The sequence below is a fragment of the Mesocricetus auratus genome, unplaced genomic scaffold (genome assembly GCF_017639785.1).
Source record: "Mesocricetus auratus isolate SY011 unplaced genomic scaffold, BCM_Maur_2.0 Super-Scaffold_100008, whole genome shotgun sequence".
In the NCBI taxonomy this organism is placed as follows: domain Eukaryota; kingdom Metazoa; phylum Chordata; class Mammalia; order Rodentia; family Cricetidae; genus Mesocricetus; species Mesocricetus auratus.
In genome coordinates, this window is record NW_024429192.1 from 54,792,789 (window position 1) to 54,814,887 (window position 22,099).

The following is a 22,099-nucleotide window of genomic DNA, read 5'->3' on the forward strand; positions in this document are numbered from 1 at the left end:
GATTTTTTGCAGGTTCTGGCCTGGAATGTTGGATGAAATAGCATTTATGTGTTTGCTTTGGGCTCCTACTTCTTGTCACTGGTGAATGGTCACTGAAACAAGTACCTGGGGATCAGCTAACAGTTCAAACCTATTGTGCCCAAAGAGTCACTTTGCTGGTCACTGTCTCAGGGCCATTTCAAATATAGCAGTGAGTGCCTTACCACAATTAGTCATTCATTTTTGGTAAAATATTTTTAGTGAATCCTAGAGAGAATGAATGAACTGCCAAACAGGAGGAGGGTTGTTGAGAAGTAAGATGGAAATTGGTAAGAAAGAGCAAGCCCCAGGTCTCCTAAACCCCATGAGCAGACTTCCTTGGAAACAAACAAAACATTGAGACTGGTTTATTTTTTTCTTTCTGAGAAAGGGAATCTTAATTCTGGTTTTTAAATATAACCTGGGATTTGGCTCCCTCAGTATCAAAGGTGTTTGTGGCATCAAAGGCCAACTTCACACTAATTAAAAGATCTTAATAGGCTTTATTTGATCATTCTAGCATTGCACATCACTCCAGCCTATGAGATAGGATAAGCGCTTCCAAGGGCTGAGCAGAAGAGGCTGGTATCATGGATAGAGAAAGGCTGAAAAAAAGCAGAAACCAAAAAAAGGGGTTGGTCATTTCGATGGTACTTTCCTGTAAGGTGGAGACAGAATGGCAGAAAAATAACAGACTGGGTAACAGATTGTTTTGTGTAAGGATGTGTGGTAAACATGCATCCAGGGAACCGCACTGTCATATGGATCAGTCAGTTTGGGAAGTTTGGGTGTCTCATTCTCCGAATCTCTTGCAAGATCAGGTAACAAGCTGGCTTGGGTTTGGTGTCATGGAATGTTGGCATAGGTAACTCTGTTTTGACCTTTCTATCCATGGAAATCAAAGCACTTATTGCCTTTCCTGTATGGACCATCCTTGCCTTGTAAGGGGGAAACATAAAAGATAATGTCCCTAAGGTCTCCAAGCAAGTCAAGATTATTTTTCTGAAAGCCCTTGTTTTTGTTTTGAAGTCACCCACTACCCTTGGCTATAGTACCTCTGAATCTCTTAGGCAACATCTGTGTGTGTCCTCTTGGGCATTTCCTGTAGATAATCAAAAGGATGGGATGGTGGTGAGTAGAAGAACCACTCTTAGAGATAGGGGAGGAAGATTTAAGCGGAAGAACAGTGTATCCCTTGCTGTCTAAGTGAAAGCATCCAGCAGGCCCTTGGATATCCAGAGCACCAGTGAAGGCTCTGGGCTGCAGATAAGCATCTGTTGGGTTATTGAGTTGATAACAATCTGTTAGCAGTTGAATCAATGGGCATCCAGATAAATCCCATCCAGAACCGGGAAGTCAGACTGAGGAAGTTCATTCCAAGAAGGCTGGATGCCAAAACTGAGCTACTTTTGGTAGACTGGTCAGATAGGGTGAGATCAGAAAGAGCAAGGGGCTGCTAACATCTTTTATCAGGAAATCTTCAGGAGAGATGGGGGTGAGAAGTGCAGAGGGAAGAAACTGTTTCTGCTCACTAGGGAAATCTAACTGAAATGGAAAGCAAGAGCAGGGGTGCCAGTTTGAGACAGGGTGGTAAAACTGGGGGCCACATTCAGAGAGGTAGAACTTCACAAATTTCAAATGTTTCCTGTCTGTTCAATGGAATTGTTTCCTCTAAGGGTGCCCATCCACCCAGTTATAAAATCATCTCTATAGACCCAAAGTAGGTTCTTCAGTATGACTTCTACTAAGGCAAAGGAGCATATTTACCGGCCTTACTGGTGAGAAACAATTAAAAAGATGTATTATTTCTTTGCTGTTCAGTATAATAGTCATTAGCCATGTGTGGCTTATTAAATGTGAATGAATTAAAAGTAAATGAGATGAAAAAGTTAATTTTCTCTCTTCAGTACTATAAAAATAATCCGATTTCTCAGTCATATTTATTATTTATCAAGGATTCAAGAGCCACGGTGGCTGTTGGTTACCACATTGCTCAAAACCATACAAGAATTCTCTCATATTAAAGCATGAAATGAAGAACAGATATGGAGAAAGTGGGAGTGGAACCTGGAGGACTCATAGGTTCTGGGTAGAGATGAGAGTGTTTGAGACCATGATCTGAGGTACTGAGCCTCAGGTGACACTGCTCGGGATCGTGTCAAGGGAGATGGAAGGCTTCTGAACTAGTCTGTGGTGAAGGTCTTTGTGGCTGATGAAGTCAAGCAGCTTTGATACAAGGCAGACTCATTGTTGATGGATAAACTGTTAGATTATCTTGGTAGTTATGTTGAAAATTGGTTAGAAAGAACGGCCTTGAATATAAAGCCAAAAATCCTCCTTGAATGAAGAGATAGCAACCAATGATTAATGGCTCCCTACAGAATGTTAGATAAGTTAGGCAGTCTAGATCCCTCTAAAGTGGAGAGTGGCTACACAAGGTCCTTGTTGATGACGCTAGCGGTGCCTGGGGGCCGCATGGAGTCCTTTGGGTAGAACCAGATTTCATGGAAAGAACATTTAAGGATATATTTATTGAAGAGGTTCATCTATAGTTGAGTCTAGTACAATGGAACAGGGCTTCAGCAAGCCTAGAAAAGCTTTGAAGGAAGTTTACAAAAATAAGAAAAAACTTTGAGTGTAATAAGCACAGTAACAGGAGGAAAAGAGAATGAGGCACGTCCTAAGTTTGGAGTAATGGCCAGGGAAGACTTGTATTCTGGTGGGGCCACAGACTCAGAGTTCTCAGATCATTGGCTCCATGTGGCACTCAGATGGTATCTTTCTTAAAAAGGCCTGTAACATTCTGAAACTGAAAAATTCTCGGTGTTTTATTTTAGATGTATTCCCTGGTTGGGGAGATGTATGGCTGAATTCCTATGTGCCTAGTTCCTGACATCATGATAGCAATTGGTCACAAGTAAATATACACCATTTCCCTTGCCCAAGTGTTAGAGGAAGGAGAGATTCTCAGTGCTTTCCACCAATGGAATCCCAGGGAGTTCACTTGCTTAGAAGCCCCAAGTTCTGGGGACCATAACAGTGGAGGCCTGAAGCCACTGGGAAAAAACAGACCTTGTGTCACATCTTCCCCATATGATCACAGTTAGGAAAATGCTCCTTCCTGGTCCAGAGTGATGTCAAGAAAACAAGGGTCTGGTGATGAGCCTAAGCATGTAGACTATGAAATACTTTCAGTTCCACTCAGAAAAGCTACAGAGTGATTTCCACCCCATGGGGAATAGAGGGGTTTTGGAGAAGGTAGAAATGAATGTGTCCAGTCATCATCTTTGATCCCCTCAGTTTCCCAAATAGGAGTTCTTGGTAAAATGCAGACTCTGGTTCAGATCTTGGGTGGAACCAGAGAGTCTAAATTTCTGAGCAGCCCCCAGATGAGGCCAATGACTTTGGTCTGCTTTGTATTTGTAGGTAAAGAAGTAGCTGGGGTGAAGAGGAAGTCCCAGTTATCTTTTGGAGAAGGGGCCTGGGTCAGAGAAGTCCCACTTGTCTGTTAGTAGAGAGAATGAATTGAAAGGAAAGTAGGAGCCTGGTCTTCAATTCCAGCACCTTGGAGGCAGAGGCAAGTGGATCTCTGTGTGTTCAAGGCCAGTCTGGTCTACAACACTACACAGAGAAATCCTGTCTTAAAAAAAAGGAAGGAAGGAAGAAAGGAAGGAAAGTAGGTGCTGTGTGATTCCACAGAGGAAAAAGAAAACCTGTATGTCAAGAAGATATAAGAAACAGGGTGAACTCATTTCCAGTTCAAGAAAAACTGACTGATGACTGAACAGTAATGCCACACCAACTTACAACTGGCCAATGCTTCAGCTGCCTGCTTGGTTTCTCTATTAGATCATCTACCCAGAATCACACAATAAATTAGACCCAAACCAGAATGTGTCCTGCTCTCCTGAGTCCTGCCCACACCAACCCTCACAACATTATGAACATTTACAGTAGGTGGCACCCTTGCCTCTCGCTTAAGAGATTAACAAGGGTGTAACAGATGGCTGGATGGAGTAAGTTGTCCTTAGGTCCCATTTTCACTATTGTGGGAAGCCACTGGGTTCTCTCCAACCCAGATATGCCTGGAGTATCCCCTGAGACCATTGGCAGCCTCTTGATCATAGGTTCTCATGGTGTGGTCTGCAGGACACCCCTGCTACATGTCTATTGGTGTCCTATTTGAAGGGAGACCCACTGATCAGGTCAATTTATTTCTCCCGCACCACAACAGTTTGGCTAGGACTCTTCTCATCTCCTTCACCTTCTTGTCTTTCCCTTCCTACAATCCTGAATGATGAATGGCTCTCTATGCGGAACCTTCTCCAATCTTCTCCCACAATTGATGTGAACCAGTAACGTCACACTCGACTCACCTTTCACCTCTCAGCTCCCTCTACTTACTTTCCTTGCTGAGTCTCAAGTAACTCTGTGGTCCAGAAAAATATCCTGCAAGTTGGCTTATGCCAGCATGTCCTTTCTCTGAACTTTTCCAGCATGCTCCTTTGAGTTGTAACAGTTTCCAGAGGTAATGAAACCTGGGAGTTGCAAGTCAGTCTCTCTGGGGTTTCTCCAGAATGGCAAAGCACCTCCTCACCTTCCCACCTACAGTTCACTCCCAACATTCTACTCGTGCTCCTTAAATGCTCTGACCACCACAGACTCCCAAAAGTCACTACACTTTTTTTTATAATAGTAAACCAAAAAATAACAGGATGGCATGGGACAAGAGGGGTTTAGGGGGATGGCACAGCAGTTATGGAAGCCTGTAACAACCACAGTGATGATGGTCAATATTCTGGTTTAGAATCCACAGAACCACAGTGCCAGAGAGAATACTAGAACATTACTTCAGACCGCCTCCTTATTCGGGTGAGAAAACAAAGGCACAAAGGTTGCCGTATGCACAAGTGGACGGTGGAGTAAGAGCAAAGGTCTAACCCAGATGTCCAGCACGGATGCCCAGGTCTAGACCTTAACATCCAGCTGGAGGCTGGGTGCTGCGTTGGGAGAACGGAATTTCTTCCTTCTTGTTTCCTCTCCCCTAATCCTCAGTTTTTCTATTTTAGATGCTGTTTCCATGAAGACCCAAGCTTATTTCAATAGGACTGCATACCTGCCATGCCCATTTACAAAGGCTCAAAATAGAAGCCTGAGTGAGCTGGTAGTATTTTGGCAGGACCACAATAAGTTGGTTCTATATGAGCATTATATGGGCAAAGAGAAACTTGATAATGTGAATGTCAAGTACCGGGCCCGCACAAGCTTTGACGAAGACAACTGGGCTCTAGGACTTCACAATGTTCAGATCAAGGACATGGGCACATATGATTGTTTTATACAAAGAAAAACACCCAAAGGATCAGTCATCCTCCAGCAGACAGATACGGAGCTATCAGTGATGGGTATGTGGTCAATGTTGTATTCAGATCATTAGCCTGCTCACGTGAGACTATAAATGAGCGGAAAAACATTGAGTCTAGGGATTTGACAGGACAGGACAGGAAGGCAGAAGACAGCCATTTCTAGGAAGTCCATTTGAAGAGAATGTGGGGTCTGAGAGTGGGGAACTGAAAGCCTTCTGTGCTTCTTGGGGATCAATGAGTTTTGTCATTTTGAGACTATCGTATACACAGAGCCAAAAGCGTGTATTTAACCTTTAAGACTGACTTCATTTATTCAGAAAGATGCCTCTTGTGTTTCACCTAAGTTGAGGGTATCAAAAATTTGGAAGCATTTTTTAATTGCTGAATTATGCTATACTGTTTATCCATTCTATCACTGAAAGACCCTGGGCTGCTTCCTGCTGTAAACACTCAAGTGTCAGCTTCTATGTGGACCTAAGTCGTGTTTTTCCAGGTTAGATGCCTAGGCAAGCTACTGCTAGATTCAGATGAGTTCTTAATGAACTTGGAAAAGGTAGAACAACGCCTTTTGAGAAGCAGCCTTTCCTCCTAGAATGAACCTTTTCTAAAAACCACATAATCAAACAGGCAAAAACAGCCATAGAATGAAGTGCTACCCACCTTGAGTGTAATGTGATTCAAACAAGGCTGCTGGGCTTTTATTTAACCAAGTGCTGAGTCAGTGTTCCCAGTGTACTGCGGGCACCTTTGGAGAAACAGGAGTATTAAATTTAGGTGGGGCACAGACAAGCTTTTAAAGCTGGTTGTCTGTTATAATGTGTGTTACTACTGCAACGTAACCTGTGACTGAAAAGGTATTGTTGATGAAGCTGGACAGAATCTGGTGAGCCTCAGCAAACATCAGCAAGAGGTTCAGGGAGCATAAAACTCAAAGAAGATGACATGCCAATGTCTTCTGTTTTAGAAACCATACATTGCATAAGCTTTTTGATTATGAGTCTAGCCTTTATGAGCCATCTCTCATCCCCATATTGAATTGTCGATTAGTATATAGAATCTGAAGAACAGCAAGGAATTTGGCTGGCTAATGGCATATTTGTCAGGCCCAAGACCTATGTGCCAGTGCACTTCAGACCTAAAAACATGAGTGAAAATAAAGGTGAGAGAGCATTGAATGAATGGATGGATGGATGAATCCTTACAGCACAGTGGTTCTCAACCTTCTTAAGTTGTGACCCTTTAATACAGTTCCTCATGTTGTGGTGACCCCCAGCCATAACATTATTTATTGCTGCTTCATAACTGTGACTTTTCTACTGTTATGAATCATGATGTAAGTATCTGATATGTAGGATGTCTGATATGCAATCCCCAGGTTGAGAACTACTGTTAATAAAGCATGATGGTGATACCATGATAATCATATCAAAAACCAGTGTTCTGAGTTTGTAAACACAAAGGCCCCCACTTCTTATTCTTATTCTTAGGTTCTTCAAGACCCAAAGCATGCAAGGACCATAAACCCTGCCAGTTCCTGGTGGAATTTTAGCTCCTTCCCTGGGTGGAGAGTTGAAATACTTCTCTGGGGGAATGTAGGCCCAACAGTCAGACCAGGTCCCCACAGCTAGCCTGTCTCTCAGCGAGCACTCTCTTAACTTAGATAAGGAGTTAAATGTGTTTCCTGAAAAATAAATGTAGGCTTATCATGTAGCTCTCAATATGGGATGAGACCCACACCTTAAGATTGCCAGGTGAACCCCAATCTGGGAATTTGCTGTCAGTTATCTGCCATTCTTTTGTAAATAAATTCAGACTGACTGCTTGCATCTCTATTCTGCTTCCAGCTAACTTCAGTGAACCTGAAATAGAAGTTCAGAATATAACAAGAATCTCTGGCATAAATTTGACCTGCTCATCTAAAGAAGGTTATCCAAAACCTACAAAGATGTATATTTCGATAACTAATTCAACTAATTCAACTAATGAGCACAGTGGTGACATGCAGATATCACAAGACAATGTCACAGAACTGTTCAGCGTTTCCATTAGCCTGTCTATTCCATTCCCGGACGGTGTGTACAATGTGACAGCCTTGTGTGTTCTGGAAACTGAGTCAATGAAGATTTCCTCCAGACTTCATAATATAGGTAAGGCTGCTTCCCAAAATCATTTATTTCATCAGGAGTTACATGCAAACCTTTTAATACAACCATCCGATGTTCACTGCTTGCTGGGAAACTTTCCAGCAGGCCACTAGAAAGGACCCAAATAGAAGGCTACTGCTACATCCGTATGATCGAAGGCCCAAGAGTTTATGAATCTGGGCTACACTTGAAGAAACATGGTTTCAGCCCTGAAACTGACCCAGACTTTGGAGCTATTCTTGGATGGAGGATGATGAGATGTTGTAGTCAGAAAATAGAAGATATCTCCTAGCAAGAAGCCTTCAACTGAATAAAAGACATACACATATAAGTACTATGTTTATACCTGCCTTCCAACAGTACTTATTGTGCATATGGAATCATTCTAGGCATTGTTTATTATAAAGCTGAAATCTCAAAGGTTGAATATATCTTGTAGTTCTTGAGATTATTCCAGGAAAATAAGAACTCCATGATATACATATATATATATATATGATAAACTGAATTTTTAAGATGAAATTCAAGTCTAAATTATAGTTCATGGAAACAATTGCCTAAATTTAAAACAAGGTAATGATCAGTTCTGTGAACATACAGGGGCTGGCAAGATCTCGGGAAGTCAGGTAAGACTTCTAAAGGCACTGGGGCGTGATCATGCTTTAAAATGGATTGTTGGGCTTGATAAATATGGTGGGGAAAGGGACAGAGTTCTAGACGAAAACCCCTCAAATTTGCAGTGACTTTCTGCACAGAGAAGCTATGAGGTAGCAAAGGTGTCCAGCTGACGAGAGGGCCACAGGGAACCAGCTGTACCCAATAAGAAGCAGGAAGTATGTTCGAGACAGACTTAGTGAAGGCGTGCTCATAGCATATTCTTGATGTGTTTTGGCTTCCATGCTGATGGAAAAAAAGATTGGAACTCAGTGCCAGCTTAGTCCCATTGAGAACTAATCTACACCCACACTCCCTCTTTGGGAAGCAACCATTCCTCCTAGAATGAAGGCACCCTGTACCCACTTGACCCCCATCACTGTTTGTTCTGAGACTGATCCCATCCCCCAGCCATCTGACTTCTGTTTCTCTGGTCCCTTCTCCAGCACGTTCCCTGTGATCTGTTCCTTCTGGTGGCATCCATCTCTTTCTGCATCCCCTGGCTTTTCCTCCTCCTTACACCTGGGGCCTCTCTCAATAACTTGGCCTATAGACATACTTCTATAAACATCCCTGAGGCTAGTATAGAGCCCACAGCCAGTTTTACAACTAAACCCACTCACTCTCCTGGTACTGATTTCCTTTTAGTAAAAGATCGGGTCACCCAGCTGTCCTTGTTGCTTCTACTGCAATATTTCCTAGCCATCTAGAAGACACCCTAAGCCGTGCCTGAAGCTACCCCCCACCCTTGCCTCCCCCCACCACCCTTGTCTACAAATGAGCAGGGACTGATCAACATCATACACTCATTGTGGCTCACCTCTATTTGTCAACTATATAGAACTTCCCCAGGTGCCACCTTCAGAAATGCTTCAGCTCTAGCTGCCTCAGCAAAAGGACTGGCACCTCTGTGACCCTAATCTATGCCTTGATCAGAAATAGGTTAGCCACTGAGTCTTTGCGTATCAAAAGGTGCAAGTCTTCCAGCAAAAAGCATAGCCCTCCTTTATGTGAAATTCCAAACAGGTTGAAGTGAGACAGACAGGGACATACTCAAAAGGTATTAAATATGGTCCATGATGCCAACAATTCTTTATTATTCTAGGAACAGAATGTGTACCTCAAATTGTAGCTATACTATGGGAGATTTTAACCCTAATTTTACTACAATTTAGGATTAATTAAAAGAACTGTTCCTTCAAGTGTGTATAAAGTGAGCCACTCAACTTTCCATCAACTTCCCAGACTGTAGTTAAGCATTCCTATCATAACAAGTAATTCCTGGCCTCAGGGATCTGATTCTCCAGAGAATGAGGAAATACCTACCAAATGTTTTCTAAATGAGGTGGCACGCAAAAAGGCAGACTGAGGAATCCCTGGGCTACCTCAATGGAAATAATAATCAAATACTTTGAAGTAGCTACCCATGAGGAGGTTGTTCTGTTTGTCCAAATGAGAGGTGATCTAGAGACTGACTTCAAGATGATGGTGGATAAGGGGACCATTACCAAGGGGTTTTCCAAGCCTCCTGTTGTTAATTTCAGTTTCCTATGGCCCTGGAATCCATGGAAATGATGGAAAATAAGGGAGAGAGGGAAGGAGGGAGAAAAGGATGGAGGAAGGAAAGAAGGAAGGAAGGAAGTTACAAAGGAAGGAAGGAAGGTAGGAAGGAAATTTAAGCCTTGCATAAACGAGTTTCTTACTGACAGAAAACTTGCCATCGTTTCTAGTTCTTCCAGAGTCCCGATCTATTCAAGAGAAAAGGAAATCCTGGATTGCAGGTGTCATCATCATTGTTCTGCTTGTCCCTGGATTTGTGCTGTGCTACCTGGTAAAACTATGCTGTAGGAAGCAGGAACAGCCTGGCATCTCTTAGGAAGGTGACAAGTGTGTTTGTCCTGTGTTTGATAATCAGTTAAAGTTTGTTCATTACAAGCATACAAGATGAGGGGGTATCCTGGTGGTACAATGTTACATAGCATATACAAGCCAAGTTCAGTCTCCAATACTGAGAAAAAGAAAGTGTTTTAAAATGAGAATATGAAACAATGGAGTGACACACATGCATATCCCGTACTTTGCATACATTCAACTCCCCATTGTCATTTCTTGTCCCCCCATCACTCACACCAATGACCCTCTTTCTTCCTGACATTTCTCCTCCTTTTAGGAGATAGATGATTGGTAGATCCTGCATGAGAGAAAACACATTATAGTTGTCTTGCTGAGTCTGGCTTATTTTGCTTAACATGATGACCTCTATTCATTTCCTTTAAAATGTCTTAATTTTGTTTTTAACAATGATTCAACAAAACTTTATAGTACATATATATGTATGTATATAACTCATGCTCTTTTTACTCTTTTATCTGTTGATGGTTCTGTGTTTGGGCTACTGTGAATAGTGACATAATAAACATGGCTTATGTGTCAATATCTTGGTGGTGTGCAGACTTAGAATTCACTTTGGTTATATACATGGGAATAGTATAGATGTGTCACATGGTAGTTCTAGTTGAGGAACCTCCTTACTAGTGGCCAACCTAATTTGCATTTTCACAAACGGTATATAAACCTTCTTTTTCCTTCCATTCTTTCTGTCATTTGTTTTCCAGATGACAACCATTCTTGGCTGAGTTGCAGTGGAATCTCACAGTAGTTTTGACTTCTATTTCCTTACTGACTGATGATATTACATAGTGTGTGCATGTGTGTGTTTATTTATTGGCCATTATTTTGACAAGTGACTCTTCAAGTCATTTATTAATTGGGTGCTTTGGGGGTTTCTTCTGTGTTATAGTTTTAAATTTCTATTTATTTTTTAAACCTCCTAAATGTACAAAAGACAATGTTTCTTGATCATATTTACTCCTCATGCCCTAACTTCAATTCTCCTAGAACTCCTCCCATCACCTCCCCAAAAGTCTGTCCTTTTATAATTGATTTGCTAACGTAACACCCTGAGTCTATTTAGAGCTGCCCATATGCACATACACATGGGGCCATCCACTGGTGCACAGCACGGACAGCCTTCCACTGCCATATTCCTAAAAAGAGTAACTCTTCTCCAAGCAGCTATCAAAAAATGGCTTCTCAAGTAGGGATGGAGCCTTGGAAGCCCCAAATGATGAAAATTTCAACTGGCTTGATCTTGCACAGCTGCTGTGAGTTCCTAAGTGTTCAGAAAATTGTGTCTCACTGCCCTGCTCCTATCTGCTGGCTCTGACATTCTTTCTGCCTGTCTTCTGTGGAGTGCCCTGAGTCTTGGGGGTTGGGGGTCAGATATAGATGTCTCACTGATTGCAAATCTTCCAAGTCACTTATTTTCAGCGCTTTGGACAATAATGTGTCTCTGTTTTTTGCAACAAGAAACTTCTCTGGCCAAAGTTTGTAGCAACATAAATCTGTGGATATAAATACAAGAATGTAGAAGGCAGTTTGATAACATAACCATTTAAAAGAACATCATCAATAGATTCTCCTCTGGGACCTGTGACCTCCTTCATCCTGTTTACAGTTCTAGGCATGAATTTCCTCCTGTAGAGCAGACTGATCCAATAAAGGGATCAGTCAGTAATCTCTGTAAGAGTCTTGCCACAATTTGCACTACTGGTCATATTTGGTCTGGAAAGTGGGTGTTGTAGCATGCAGGGAGCAGCACTAGAGGAGACTATCTATGGCTCTTCTCCTCCAATAGCCTTTGGAGCACCTTCTAGAGCTATGAAAGCCATCTGTTGGGGAACAAGTTCCCTGGGCAGTTCAAGATTGATTTCTCTGTGTCTTGCAGCTCAAGTATGAGGTGTCTTGAACAACAGAGTCTTAGCCATCCAATTTTGACGAGCACCTGTGAGCAACAGCAATCGCCTGTGTTGTTTTGGGTGCTCCTAGGCCTCTCTGATGGATTTCTTTATTTCATTCAGCTTCGGGGGCTTGTTCCTCCTGGAGTTTATTCACATCCTCTATGAGTTGTCTAAACATAGCTATAATCATTGGAACCGTTTGCCTGGTCTTCCAGGCTGTTTTCATTAGAAGAATACCTTATGAGAGAGAGGAGGGGGTCAGCGATTTGTGCATGAGATGTGTTGCCTTGTTTGTTTGTTTGCTCTTTATTCTACACTGGGACTTACACATCTGAAGTGGCTTATTGGTTTACACTTCCTTCCCTTTATTTCTTTCCTTTTTTTTTTTTTTGTTTTTGTTCTGTCACCTTTCTTTTTCAGTGGATGTGTTTGCAATGTTCAGGGTAAGTCAGGGTTCCCCGCTTGGTTCATGTGGCTATGAATCCTGTGCTTCTGAAGAAAAACTGGGGTTCTTTGTGAATCTTAGATACGAATTTTCTGTTACAGCTACAGGTGGAGAGACTTTCTCCCATTAAGTAGGTTATCTACTCTATTGTTTGCTACACTGTCCAGCGGTCTTTCAGTCCTGGGCAATTCCATTTGTTAAGTCATACTATTACTTCCTGAGTTAAAGGAGTCCATTTAAAAAGTCCTTGTCCGGGTCTTATCTTGGCTGTTTATCCCATGTTTTCCTCCTAAGCATCAAAGAAGGCCTTCACCAATTTTAAAAAGATCTTTCTTTACAAGGTGAAAGATGGAGATCTAGTTGTAGTCATCTATATGTGGCTATCTAGTTCTCTGGGCACCATTTATTCTTTCTTTTTCTCTAATATGTGTTTTTGGCACCTTTTAAAAAATATAGGTGCCTATAGCTACATCTATAGGGCTAATTTCTGAGTCCTCTATTTTATCCCATTGGTCTACATGCCTAGTTTTGTGCCTGTATCATGTTGTTTATGTAACTGTGACTAGACCATGTAATTTGAGATCACTTATTGTAATATGGTTCAGCTATTTAGGGTTTTTTTATTTCTATATAAATGTTATGATTTTTTCTACTTATGTGTAGAATATCATTGGAATTTCAGTATGATTGAATTTGATCTGTATAGTGCTTTTGGTAATACACCAATTTTTCACATTTTTTCTGCCCACCTGTAAGCATGGAAAATCTTTCCTTCCTCTAACAACTCCTTTCATTTCTTCTTTTTTCTTCAATGCTTTAAAGTTCTCATTTTAGGGGTCTTTCACCCTCTGAGTTAGATTTATTCCTAGGTTTGTTGTTGTTTGGTTTGGTTTTTGTCTATTTTTTGCTATTGGCAATTGAACTCAGTATGTAGACCAGGATGACCTCAAACTCACAGAGATCCGCCTGCCTCTGCCTCCCAAGTGCTGGGATTGAGGGTGTATGCCACCACGCCTGGCAAGATAGCACCTCTGCATTGTTTTTCCACCATGTTCTCTAGGCTAGCTGGCCCACGAGCTCGGGATTCTCCCGTCTCCAGCTCCTGTTACCCCACAGACACATCAGGGCTGCAGATGATCCTGCTGCACATCTGTGTTTTACAGGGCTTCTAGGAATTTGAACTCCGGTCCTGGTGCTTACACAGCAAACACTTTTACACACTAAGCCGTATCCCTAGCCCCTAATGTCCCTCCTCATGCCTTATCTACTTTGTTTAGTATAGTGGTTTTCCACAGAATTTTTTAAAATTTGTTTCATTGGATTTTCATTTCCAGCATTACTGTCCATTTTTTTTCAAAAATCTGTTTCCTTATTGAATTCCTTATATATATTGTTGACTTTCTTATTTGCATCCTGAGTTGATTTCCTTACATCATTTGTTTATTTGCTCATGCCCTCTTGGAGGTCAAGAATCGTTTTCATAAGTAGACTTTAAAATTATTTGCCCAGCCATTTCAATATCTTCATGTTCACAAGTTAAGGAATCATGGTCTTTTGCAGGAATCGTGTTACCTTGTTTTGTCCCAACTCTTGCACTGTGATGTCTGTTGGGATATGTGCCACTTCTGATTTTATTTAGGTGTTTGTTTAATGAGCAGCTTTTCCTGGAGGGCTCAATCTCCAATAGCGCTTAGAGAAAAAATTAGCCTTAGAAGTAGAAGCAATTTCTAGAAAGGAATGAGCTGTTTCCTAAGTTTGTTTTCACAGTAGAATGATCAGCTTGCAACCAAAACAAAGGAGAGATGGGGTAAAAGAGAACATGTTTCTTTCCCCATAAGGCAACCAGAAATATTTGAGACTAGATGAGGAAGTCAAGGATGATATACATGCACATGCAAGAAAGGTATTGGAAGGGGATTTAGAGAAGCTAAACGTGTGTAAGATGGTGACATTAAACTATGTCTTCAAACGGCTAAAGCATCAGAGTATAGCACTAAAATAATGTGATACATGGCAATGAGTTTGGTCAAAGAAAGACTTCTTGACATCTTTAGGAGGGAGACATTCCATGGAAAATCAAACCATGTGGATAAAAGATGTTCATGAGTTTGAGTTCTGTAGTAACCTTGCTTTGTGGATTTTTCTGGTCTTGGCTGTGATAAGTAAAATACTTGCCCCTTTACTTGCCATCTACTTCCTATACCTAAAATTTATATTATCTTTAAGAAAGATTTATTTTTATTTTATATGTATGAGTATTTTGCACACATGTATGTATGTGTACTGCATGTTTTATTCCCTTAGAGGCCAGAGAGGGTGCCAGGTCTCATGTGGGTGCTGGGAACTGAATCAGGGACCTTTGTAAAAGCATTGAGTGATCTTAACCACTGAGACACCACTCCAAACCCTCCATATGTTATCCACATAGCAAAAATTTACATAAGCTGCAGAAATTTACCCAGGTAGGTTAGAGAGCTGTGCCAGGAGGAGGAGGCATATGAGATTTGGGGAAATCTCAGTCCATCATTGTTGACTTTGTACTTGGGAAAAGAAGGCCATGAACCAAGGAATTTGGATCATGTCTAGAAGCTAGAAATGGTCCTCACTTGACAGCCACCCAACTAAGAACTGAGGAGTTCAGTTCTACAACATCAAAGGACTGAATTCTGCCAACAGACAGATACTGGAGCAGTCATGACAACTAGTAGGAACATAACATTAATCCACTTTTCAGAGGAAACAGCCTTCAAAGTAACTAACCTGGCATTAAAAGTCCTGTCCAGTGTTTGTTCATTGTGTCTTGGTTATGTGTATTTATCCTATTTAGGAAATTTAAATGATTAAGAAGGAAATATCAAGTCGATATAAGGAGTTTTCTATCCTGTCCCTCCCCCAAATTAATAAGAAAGAAAATGCAGGAGAATGTGTAATTCTGAATTATTGTTTTCATCCAATCTGCAATTACACTACCAGTTTGTTCATTTGAGAATTTGTTAGACTAAAAAAATGTATGTAATAGTGCTCTCGAAGCCAAGTTTTTACAGTTTGCCTCACTACAGCAAAATGAAAAATGTCTTGGTTCTCATAGTCACAACATTTTTTTAAAATAATTTATTTATTCTTATTTTATATGCACTGGTGTTTTGCCTACATGTATGTCTGTGTGAAAGTATCAGATTTTAGAGTTATATAGACAGTTGTTAGCTACCATGTGGGTGCTGGGAATTGAACCAGGGTCCTCTGAAAGAGCCATCAGTGCTCTTAACTGCTGAGCCATCTCTCCAGGCCCGTCACAATGTTTTTTAAGACAAGTTCTGATTTTGTAGTTCTAGCTAGCACAGGACTTGCTATAGAGACCAGGCTGGACTTAAGCTCACAGAACTCTGCTTGCCTCTGCCTCTTGAGTGCTGAGACTAAAGGTGTGTACTACCATACCTAGTTAGCTATCATTTCTTAAAGGACAAGTATCTTTTCCAAAGCGACTAGTTCTTCATCAACATTTAAACAGGAAACTCCACAGAGTTTAAAAACTGAAAGTCAGTGATCTCATCCCGTTTCCACCTCAAAAATACTGAAGTTATCATCCATTCCAAAAGTGTGGGTCACGTGTCCTGATTGTCAGTTTTCATTTTTAAAACAGGGGCTTTCTTGTAATTGTGCTGACTTTGCCATGGGTATGAAAAGATCATTTGATTATTTTCTGTTCTGTATTTATCTGGGATATTCCACCATGATTTTTAGAGGACTTTGGGCAATACTAAAATCTGGTTAGATTTAGAAAGTAGAAAGTATCTGGAAACTAGAATAGGAAACAGCTCAAATGCCTCTCAGTTCCTTTACATTGCTGTAACAAGACATCAAAGGCTGGCTGCCATAAAGGAAATGTTTATCATGGTTTATGGTTTGGGACTGAAAGCCCAAGGTCAGGCAGCCATTTCATGCTGCATTATGAGATGCAAATTGCATAGAGTGGTGAGAATACAAGTAAGAGCAGTGTGTGTGGATACACATGTGTACAGAAGAAAGACCAAGGCTTCATAACAGCCTGCTTTTACAGTGCCAGTCCCTGAGACCCAACTCACTCCCAAGGGGTACATGCTAATTCTCCCAAGTGTGGTTCCCATGACCAAATTTCCTCCAACAAGGTTACTCTACTCTTCCTTGCCTCCACATTGTGCCTCCAAACACATGAACCTTAAGGGCTAGACCACATTGAAACCAGGGCATCAGCATCAAATAAACCAAGAATGTTTAACCTGAGAATAGCCTCAGGAGGATAGAGAGCCTGCTCTCAAAAATCCAAAGGAGTAGCTGTCTCCAACTGCAAAGATCAGACTCAACACTGTAGTCCAAACCGAATCTCTGCAAGGGAGGATTATAAAATATGAGGATATAAGAGCAACCTGTTGCCAGGCGGTGGTGGTGCACGCCTTTAATTCCAGCACTCAGGTGGCAGAGGCAGGCGGATCTCTGTGAGTTCGAGGCCCAGCTGGTCTGACAGCCTCCAAAACAATACAGAGAAACCTTGTCTCGTAAAAAAAAAAAAAAGAGCAACCTGTCTGAGCACTCTTGAAATTGTATGGAAAAAAAATGACTTCTACTTCCTCCCAACTGCCTCATGAATTGCTTCCTGCCACAGAAAACTGGAAACCAGACAAAATGAGAATAAAACTATTGCTTCGAGATGTTGGGCATCAGCAACAGAAAAATAGAACTGTAACTAAGAGCAGAGAAAAGGTGACATTGTGACTTACTACCTGTAGTCAATGGCCAAGTCAATGGCCTTTAGTCAATAGTCAACCCTAAAGGCAGTGAGATTCCTGATGCCCCAAACTAAGAAAACATATCAAGAAAGTAATCCCCAAAGGATCCCATATGAACACAGATGCCAAAAATCTTAACAAAATAAGAAATTAAAATCTAGTAATATATTACAAGTATGCTGCACTATGATAAAGCAGAACATATTCTAGGAAGGTAGGAGAGTTAAGCATTCAAAACCCAAGGAGTGACAGTCATTAGCAAACAGACTAAAAGAAACCTCATGTCATCATGGAATGCACACGAAAAAAGTTTTGATGAAATTAACACCCATTCATAATTTTAAAAGAGAAAGAAAAGCGTTAATGAACTAGGAATTCAAGGGGAATATCTGAAACCCACAAAGGACATCTATCAAATCATTCTAATAGCATCATAGTGATAAAGGACAAATTGCTCTTCCCCTAACACTGGCAAGGATGCCTATGGGTTATCGCTTTTGCTCAGCATTTTCCTGGAAGTCCTAGCCAGTGTGAAATGACTCAAAAGAGAAAGACTTGCAGATTGGAAAGGAAGGACAAAAAAAGCTCCATCTTTGAGGCAGATAATATGATTGTGTTTGTAGAAAAGCCTTTAAAACTATTAAAAGACTAATAAGTGACAGTAGCAGAGTCTTAAAATGCAAGCTCAGAAAAATCAATATCAGCCAGGCATTGGTGGCACATGCCTTTAATCCCAGTACTTGGGAGGCAGAGGCAGGTGGATCTCTGTGAGTTCGAGGCCAGCCTGGTCTACAGAGCGAGTTCCAGGACAGCCTCCAAAACAATACCGAGAAACCCTATCTCGAAAAAAAAATTAACATCAATTGTATTCTATATAGTATCAATAAACAAATACTGAGAAAATGTTTAAATACTGTTTCTAGGGTTGTCACATAAAAATAAGGTGTTGGCAATGCATTTAACAAAGCAAATGCAAGACTAAAACCACGCATTACTATGGACAGAAATGGAAGTAGACCTAAATAAAAGGAAGCATATACCGTGTTCAAGGGTCAGAAGACAAAATATTGCTGATACTATTTTCTCCAAATTGATCAATGGATCAAAGCAATCTAAATCAAATGCCTGGGAGACTCATTAGTAAAAATTAAAAGGCTGGCTCTATAAAAACTATGTAGGAATTCAAATCATCCACAGCTAGAAAAACAGTTTTGAAAATTAAACAAAACTGGAGCCAGGTGTGGTGATAAAGTGCTATAATCCTAGCACTTAGAAGGTGGAAGCAGGATTGAGTTTGAGACCAACCTGGGCTACATAGTTGAGACCCCCTATCTCAAAAAAGAAACATCAATCTTTCTACCAAAAAAGTTTAAGTTTTGTTCAAGGATAACTGCCATGCAAATGGTTGTTTTTAAATATGCACATAACAAAAGAGAAGTTACAGGCAGTGTTCAGGAAGACTATAGTCCAGTATTGTTGAATGGGGCCTGTGTTTTCCATGGATGCCCAGGAGAGCAAGCCACGAGTCTCTGAGTGGGACAGTAGTACTAACAAACCATCCATCAACCTAAGAGCATCAGCAGTAAGTCCATTCGGGGACTTTGGAAATCTAGCTGCCTGGAGATTTCCTGCATTAGCCTGTCTATGCAACAATACACACGTGGTATTATTTGGCATCACCATATAGCTAACTCATCTAAATGTTAGCATTGTTGGAACTGAATACCTTTCATTCACCTTCTAAACCTACTTAGATTTCAAAATGGAAATTATTTTCTGGTCATTAAAAGACTGGCGAAAATGAGCGTGTTACTCACATGCCCCTTCATTTCAGTGAGGACACTTCTAGGTAAGGGTGGGATTATGTCCAACATTAGAAATTAAGACACATTTTTAAAAAAAGGCTTTACCTTGGGGCTGCAGAGAAGTCCTTCCTAGCCCCAGTCATAATTTCTCTCTGAGACCCAGGATTTTGAAGCCTCTTCATGTCCCCTCTTTCCATGCCTATGAGGAAAACGGCTTCTGAAACTGTTTTTGATCTCTTTCAGAAATCAAAACGGAGAGAGAAGGGAGTGAGAAATGAAAAAGGTGAGTGCCAACTGCAACATTGTTCAGAGATCTGACCCCCCAGTGTCTACCTGTGACTTGCACAGGCTTTAACCTGAAGCATGCTGGGACTTACAAAAAAGCTAACGGGGGCAGGAAAGACAGCAAGACAAGGGAGAGCATGGAGGAAAGAGGCTCCAAACAGCGGCAGTATCTAATACACAGTGCCCCAAGGACATGCCGAGTCAGTCAAGGGCAAGGAATAAGCAAAGCTCAGGGATGTGATGTGATGCAGTAGACATAGCCGCATCTCATTCACCATGGCAACTTCAGCACCTAAAAGTGACTGAACTATTGAGCCTCTTGCATATATAGGATGAGTAAATAAAGAAGCAGGGAATAATAGCATATGCCCTTAAGCCTCGGTGCCTTTGTGCCTGCTGTACCCATCACTTGGAAGCTCCTACTGTTTCTTCTCCCTCATTCTTCAGCTCTAGGCCCCACCAGCAATTCCTTAAAAACCTTTTCCCAAACTTAATCATGTCTATCTGCTACAGTGTCGCATGGATCCTTGCTTGCTTATCTAAAATTACCTTAGGAAATGCTGTTAACTGAACTCTATAGAAGGCAAACATCACAGGGGCTGATAGTACCCAGCACAATGCCAGGCTGAAAGTTTTTGGTGACCAGTACTCCGACAACATGACACAATTGGGTTGTCCGTTCCTCCATCACCAGCGAGGAGCTGAGAGCTCAAGAATGCCAAGGCATTGATTACCTGGTCATGGGATCAAAGCTCCCTATTAAAAAAAAAACCTGGATTGAAGAGACAGTTATAGTAACCCCAGGATGCAGAAGCCACACACAGCTCAGAATTTATCACACACTCTATCACACACTCTAGCAACAAGACTCACTCCAGGAATTCTGGGTGGAGAGCCAAAGTTGTTGAGGTGCTTCTGGTCCTCTAAGCCTTGATTCAGAAATGTTCTGGAAAGGTGTGCAGAAGGACGGACGGCATCAAGAGTCAACATAACGTCAGGATGAGGACCTAGACCTGTGCAAAGCGAAGGGTGACAGTGTAGCCTGGCTTTCTTCCCTTCTGCTTTCTTGTCCTCTGTTTCAGTACTTTGTTTCTATTTATCAATACATTACAATGGCCGCCTAGAGCCTTCTGTTTGAAATCTAACAAAAGAAAGTGGTCCTATTGTGAAATCTCACCCAGTCTCTTGTTTTTCTGTTTTGTTTTGTTTTCCAGAATAAAAGCCTGTATGTCTGAAATAAGAAGCCCAGCATTGCTCACAATCCAAAAACATCCCCAGAAGATGGGAGTACTACATTAAAGAATGAAACTCACAATAGTGTCCATACTTTATCCCTTTTACATGGCAAGTTTTTGAGCAACCTCTTTGAATTCCCAGAAGAGAAGAGAATATAATTATTAGGGTATGTGGTGCTCTGAGACTCCCTGTAGGCAAAACATTCCCTCTCATTCCAGCTCTGTTCCCTGGTGCCAGGAGCAGACACTAATTCTCTGTCTTGCTTTGTTTGACTCAGTTCACACTCAGGTCTAGTGCACTGAAATGGCTCCTTGCTAGGGAATAACAGTTTGGATCAACTTCTCCTCCTTTAGTTCAGATGCCTCTCTTAACTTTGCATAGAGTGTTTTTATACGGAACTCCTTGTGATAGGAATACTGGCTTTCATCTATGTTGAACAAAAGTGATAGCCCACTTCCGTCTTGTGCTCTTGGGCCTGAATAACTACCTCTTCAGTCAGGATGGGAGTGGTGTATTTGATTATGTTGTTTGATGTGTCCATGTTAGTATATTAAAATAGAAAAGAGTGTATACTGTAGTAGCATAACTGCTATTCTCTAGAGAAAGACCCACCACTTATTAGGAAAACTTGTCACTCTGTCAGGATCAGTAAAGAACACGATGACCAAAGTATAGATAACAGCACAGAATTCTCAATGCTGGGAGATACAGAAAGACAGCAATGGAACCATCCCTGGACCCAGGAGTCACTCCTGTCTGGGATGATGCTGATATTGGCAGAATCCACCTAATCAGCCAGCAATAAACAAGAATTTACAGGCATCACCGAAGAAAGCAAGACGTACTACATGCCCTGAGTCCTATTTTTCCTCTTGAGAAAAATGGAATGGCAGTGATGGTCTGGGGACAGCTGTGCAAGGACAAGACAGCTCCAAACATGGGGAAATCAATAGAGTCCAACCAACAATGCTCATGGAAGGATTGATTGATTTCCCCAATCCTTGGACCAGTCAAGAAGCCAGAGATGGATGGTACCTCCCAATGGATGAAGACTGCAATGGCCTTGGTGGTCAACGGGTGTTTTGATAACCCCATGTTTCATCCAGCTGGACACAGAGTTCAGGAGAAGATCAGTTATTGTGATAAAATGTAGGGAGGAAGGCTAGGACTTTTTCAGCTCATGGCTCGAGTGAAAACAGGAAAAGCAAAATGCACAGCACTCTGATACTGCCTTAGTCAGCAGTGGGCATGGACTGGCCCTTCAAAGAAGGACTAAGAGCAATTGATGCTGAAACAGGACAACTATATACAAGAGAGAAGTAGCCTCATAGAAAAGTGGTAGGATGTGGTGTGTTGATAAGGCATGGAATAGTCACCATTCAAACTTAAAGAAAACTTTGCGAGGTCTGAGCAGCAAAGATTGTTCTTTATATTTTATATGAAGGGCCCTTGAGGGTTGTAGACTTGCGCTTGAAATGTTTCCATTCATACATCTTGGCCCTGCCTGTGCAGACTCTTAGGGTTTGGCTGGTTATTAACATGTTCTGTACAGAGTAGATTCCAATAAAGTTTTCTTGCATTTA

General features: G+C 41.4%; 1 protein-coding gene across 4 annotated transcripts in view; it reads left to right on the forward strand.

Annotated features, from left to right (window-relative positions):
- The window catches only part of Cd86 (CD86 molecule), a 62,421-nt gene extending 40,322 nt beyond the window's left edge, over positions 1-22,099 (forward strand). For 2 of the 4 annotated variants that reach the window (NM_001310555.1, XM_040750257.1), the window contains 5 exon segments: positions 5,088-5,423; positions 7,229-7,531; positions 9,913-10,062; positions 19,239-19,278; positions 20,495-22,099. In NM_001310555.1, the coding sequence (NP_001297484.1) occupies positions 5,088-5,423; positions 7,229-7,531; positions 9,913-10,058 (785 nt within the window). In that variant the 3' untranslated portion in view covers positions 10,059-10,062; positions 19,239-19,278; positions 20,495-22,099. 4 annotated transcript variants of the gene reach the window in all.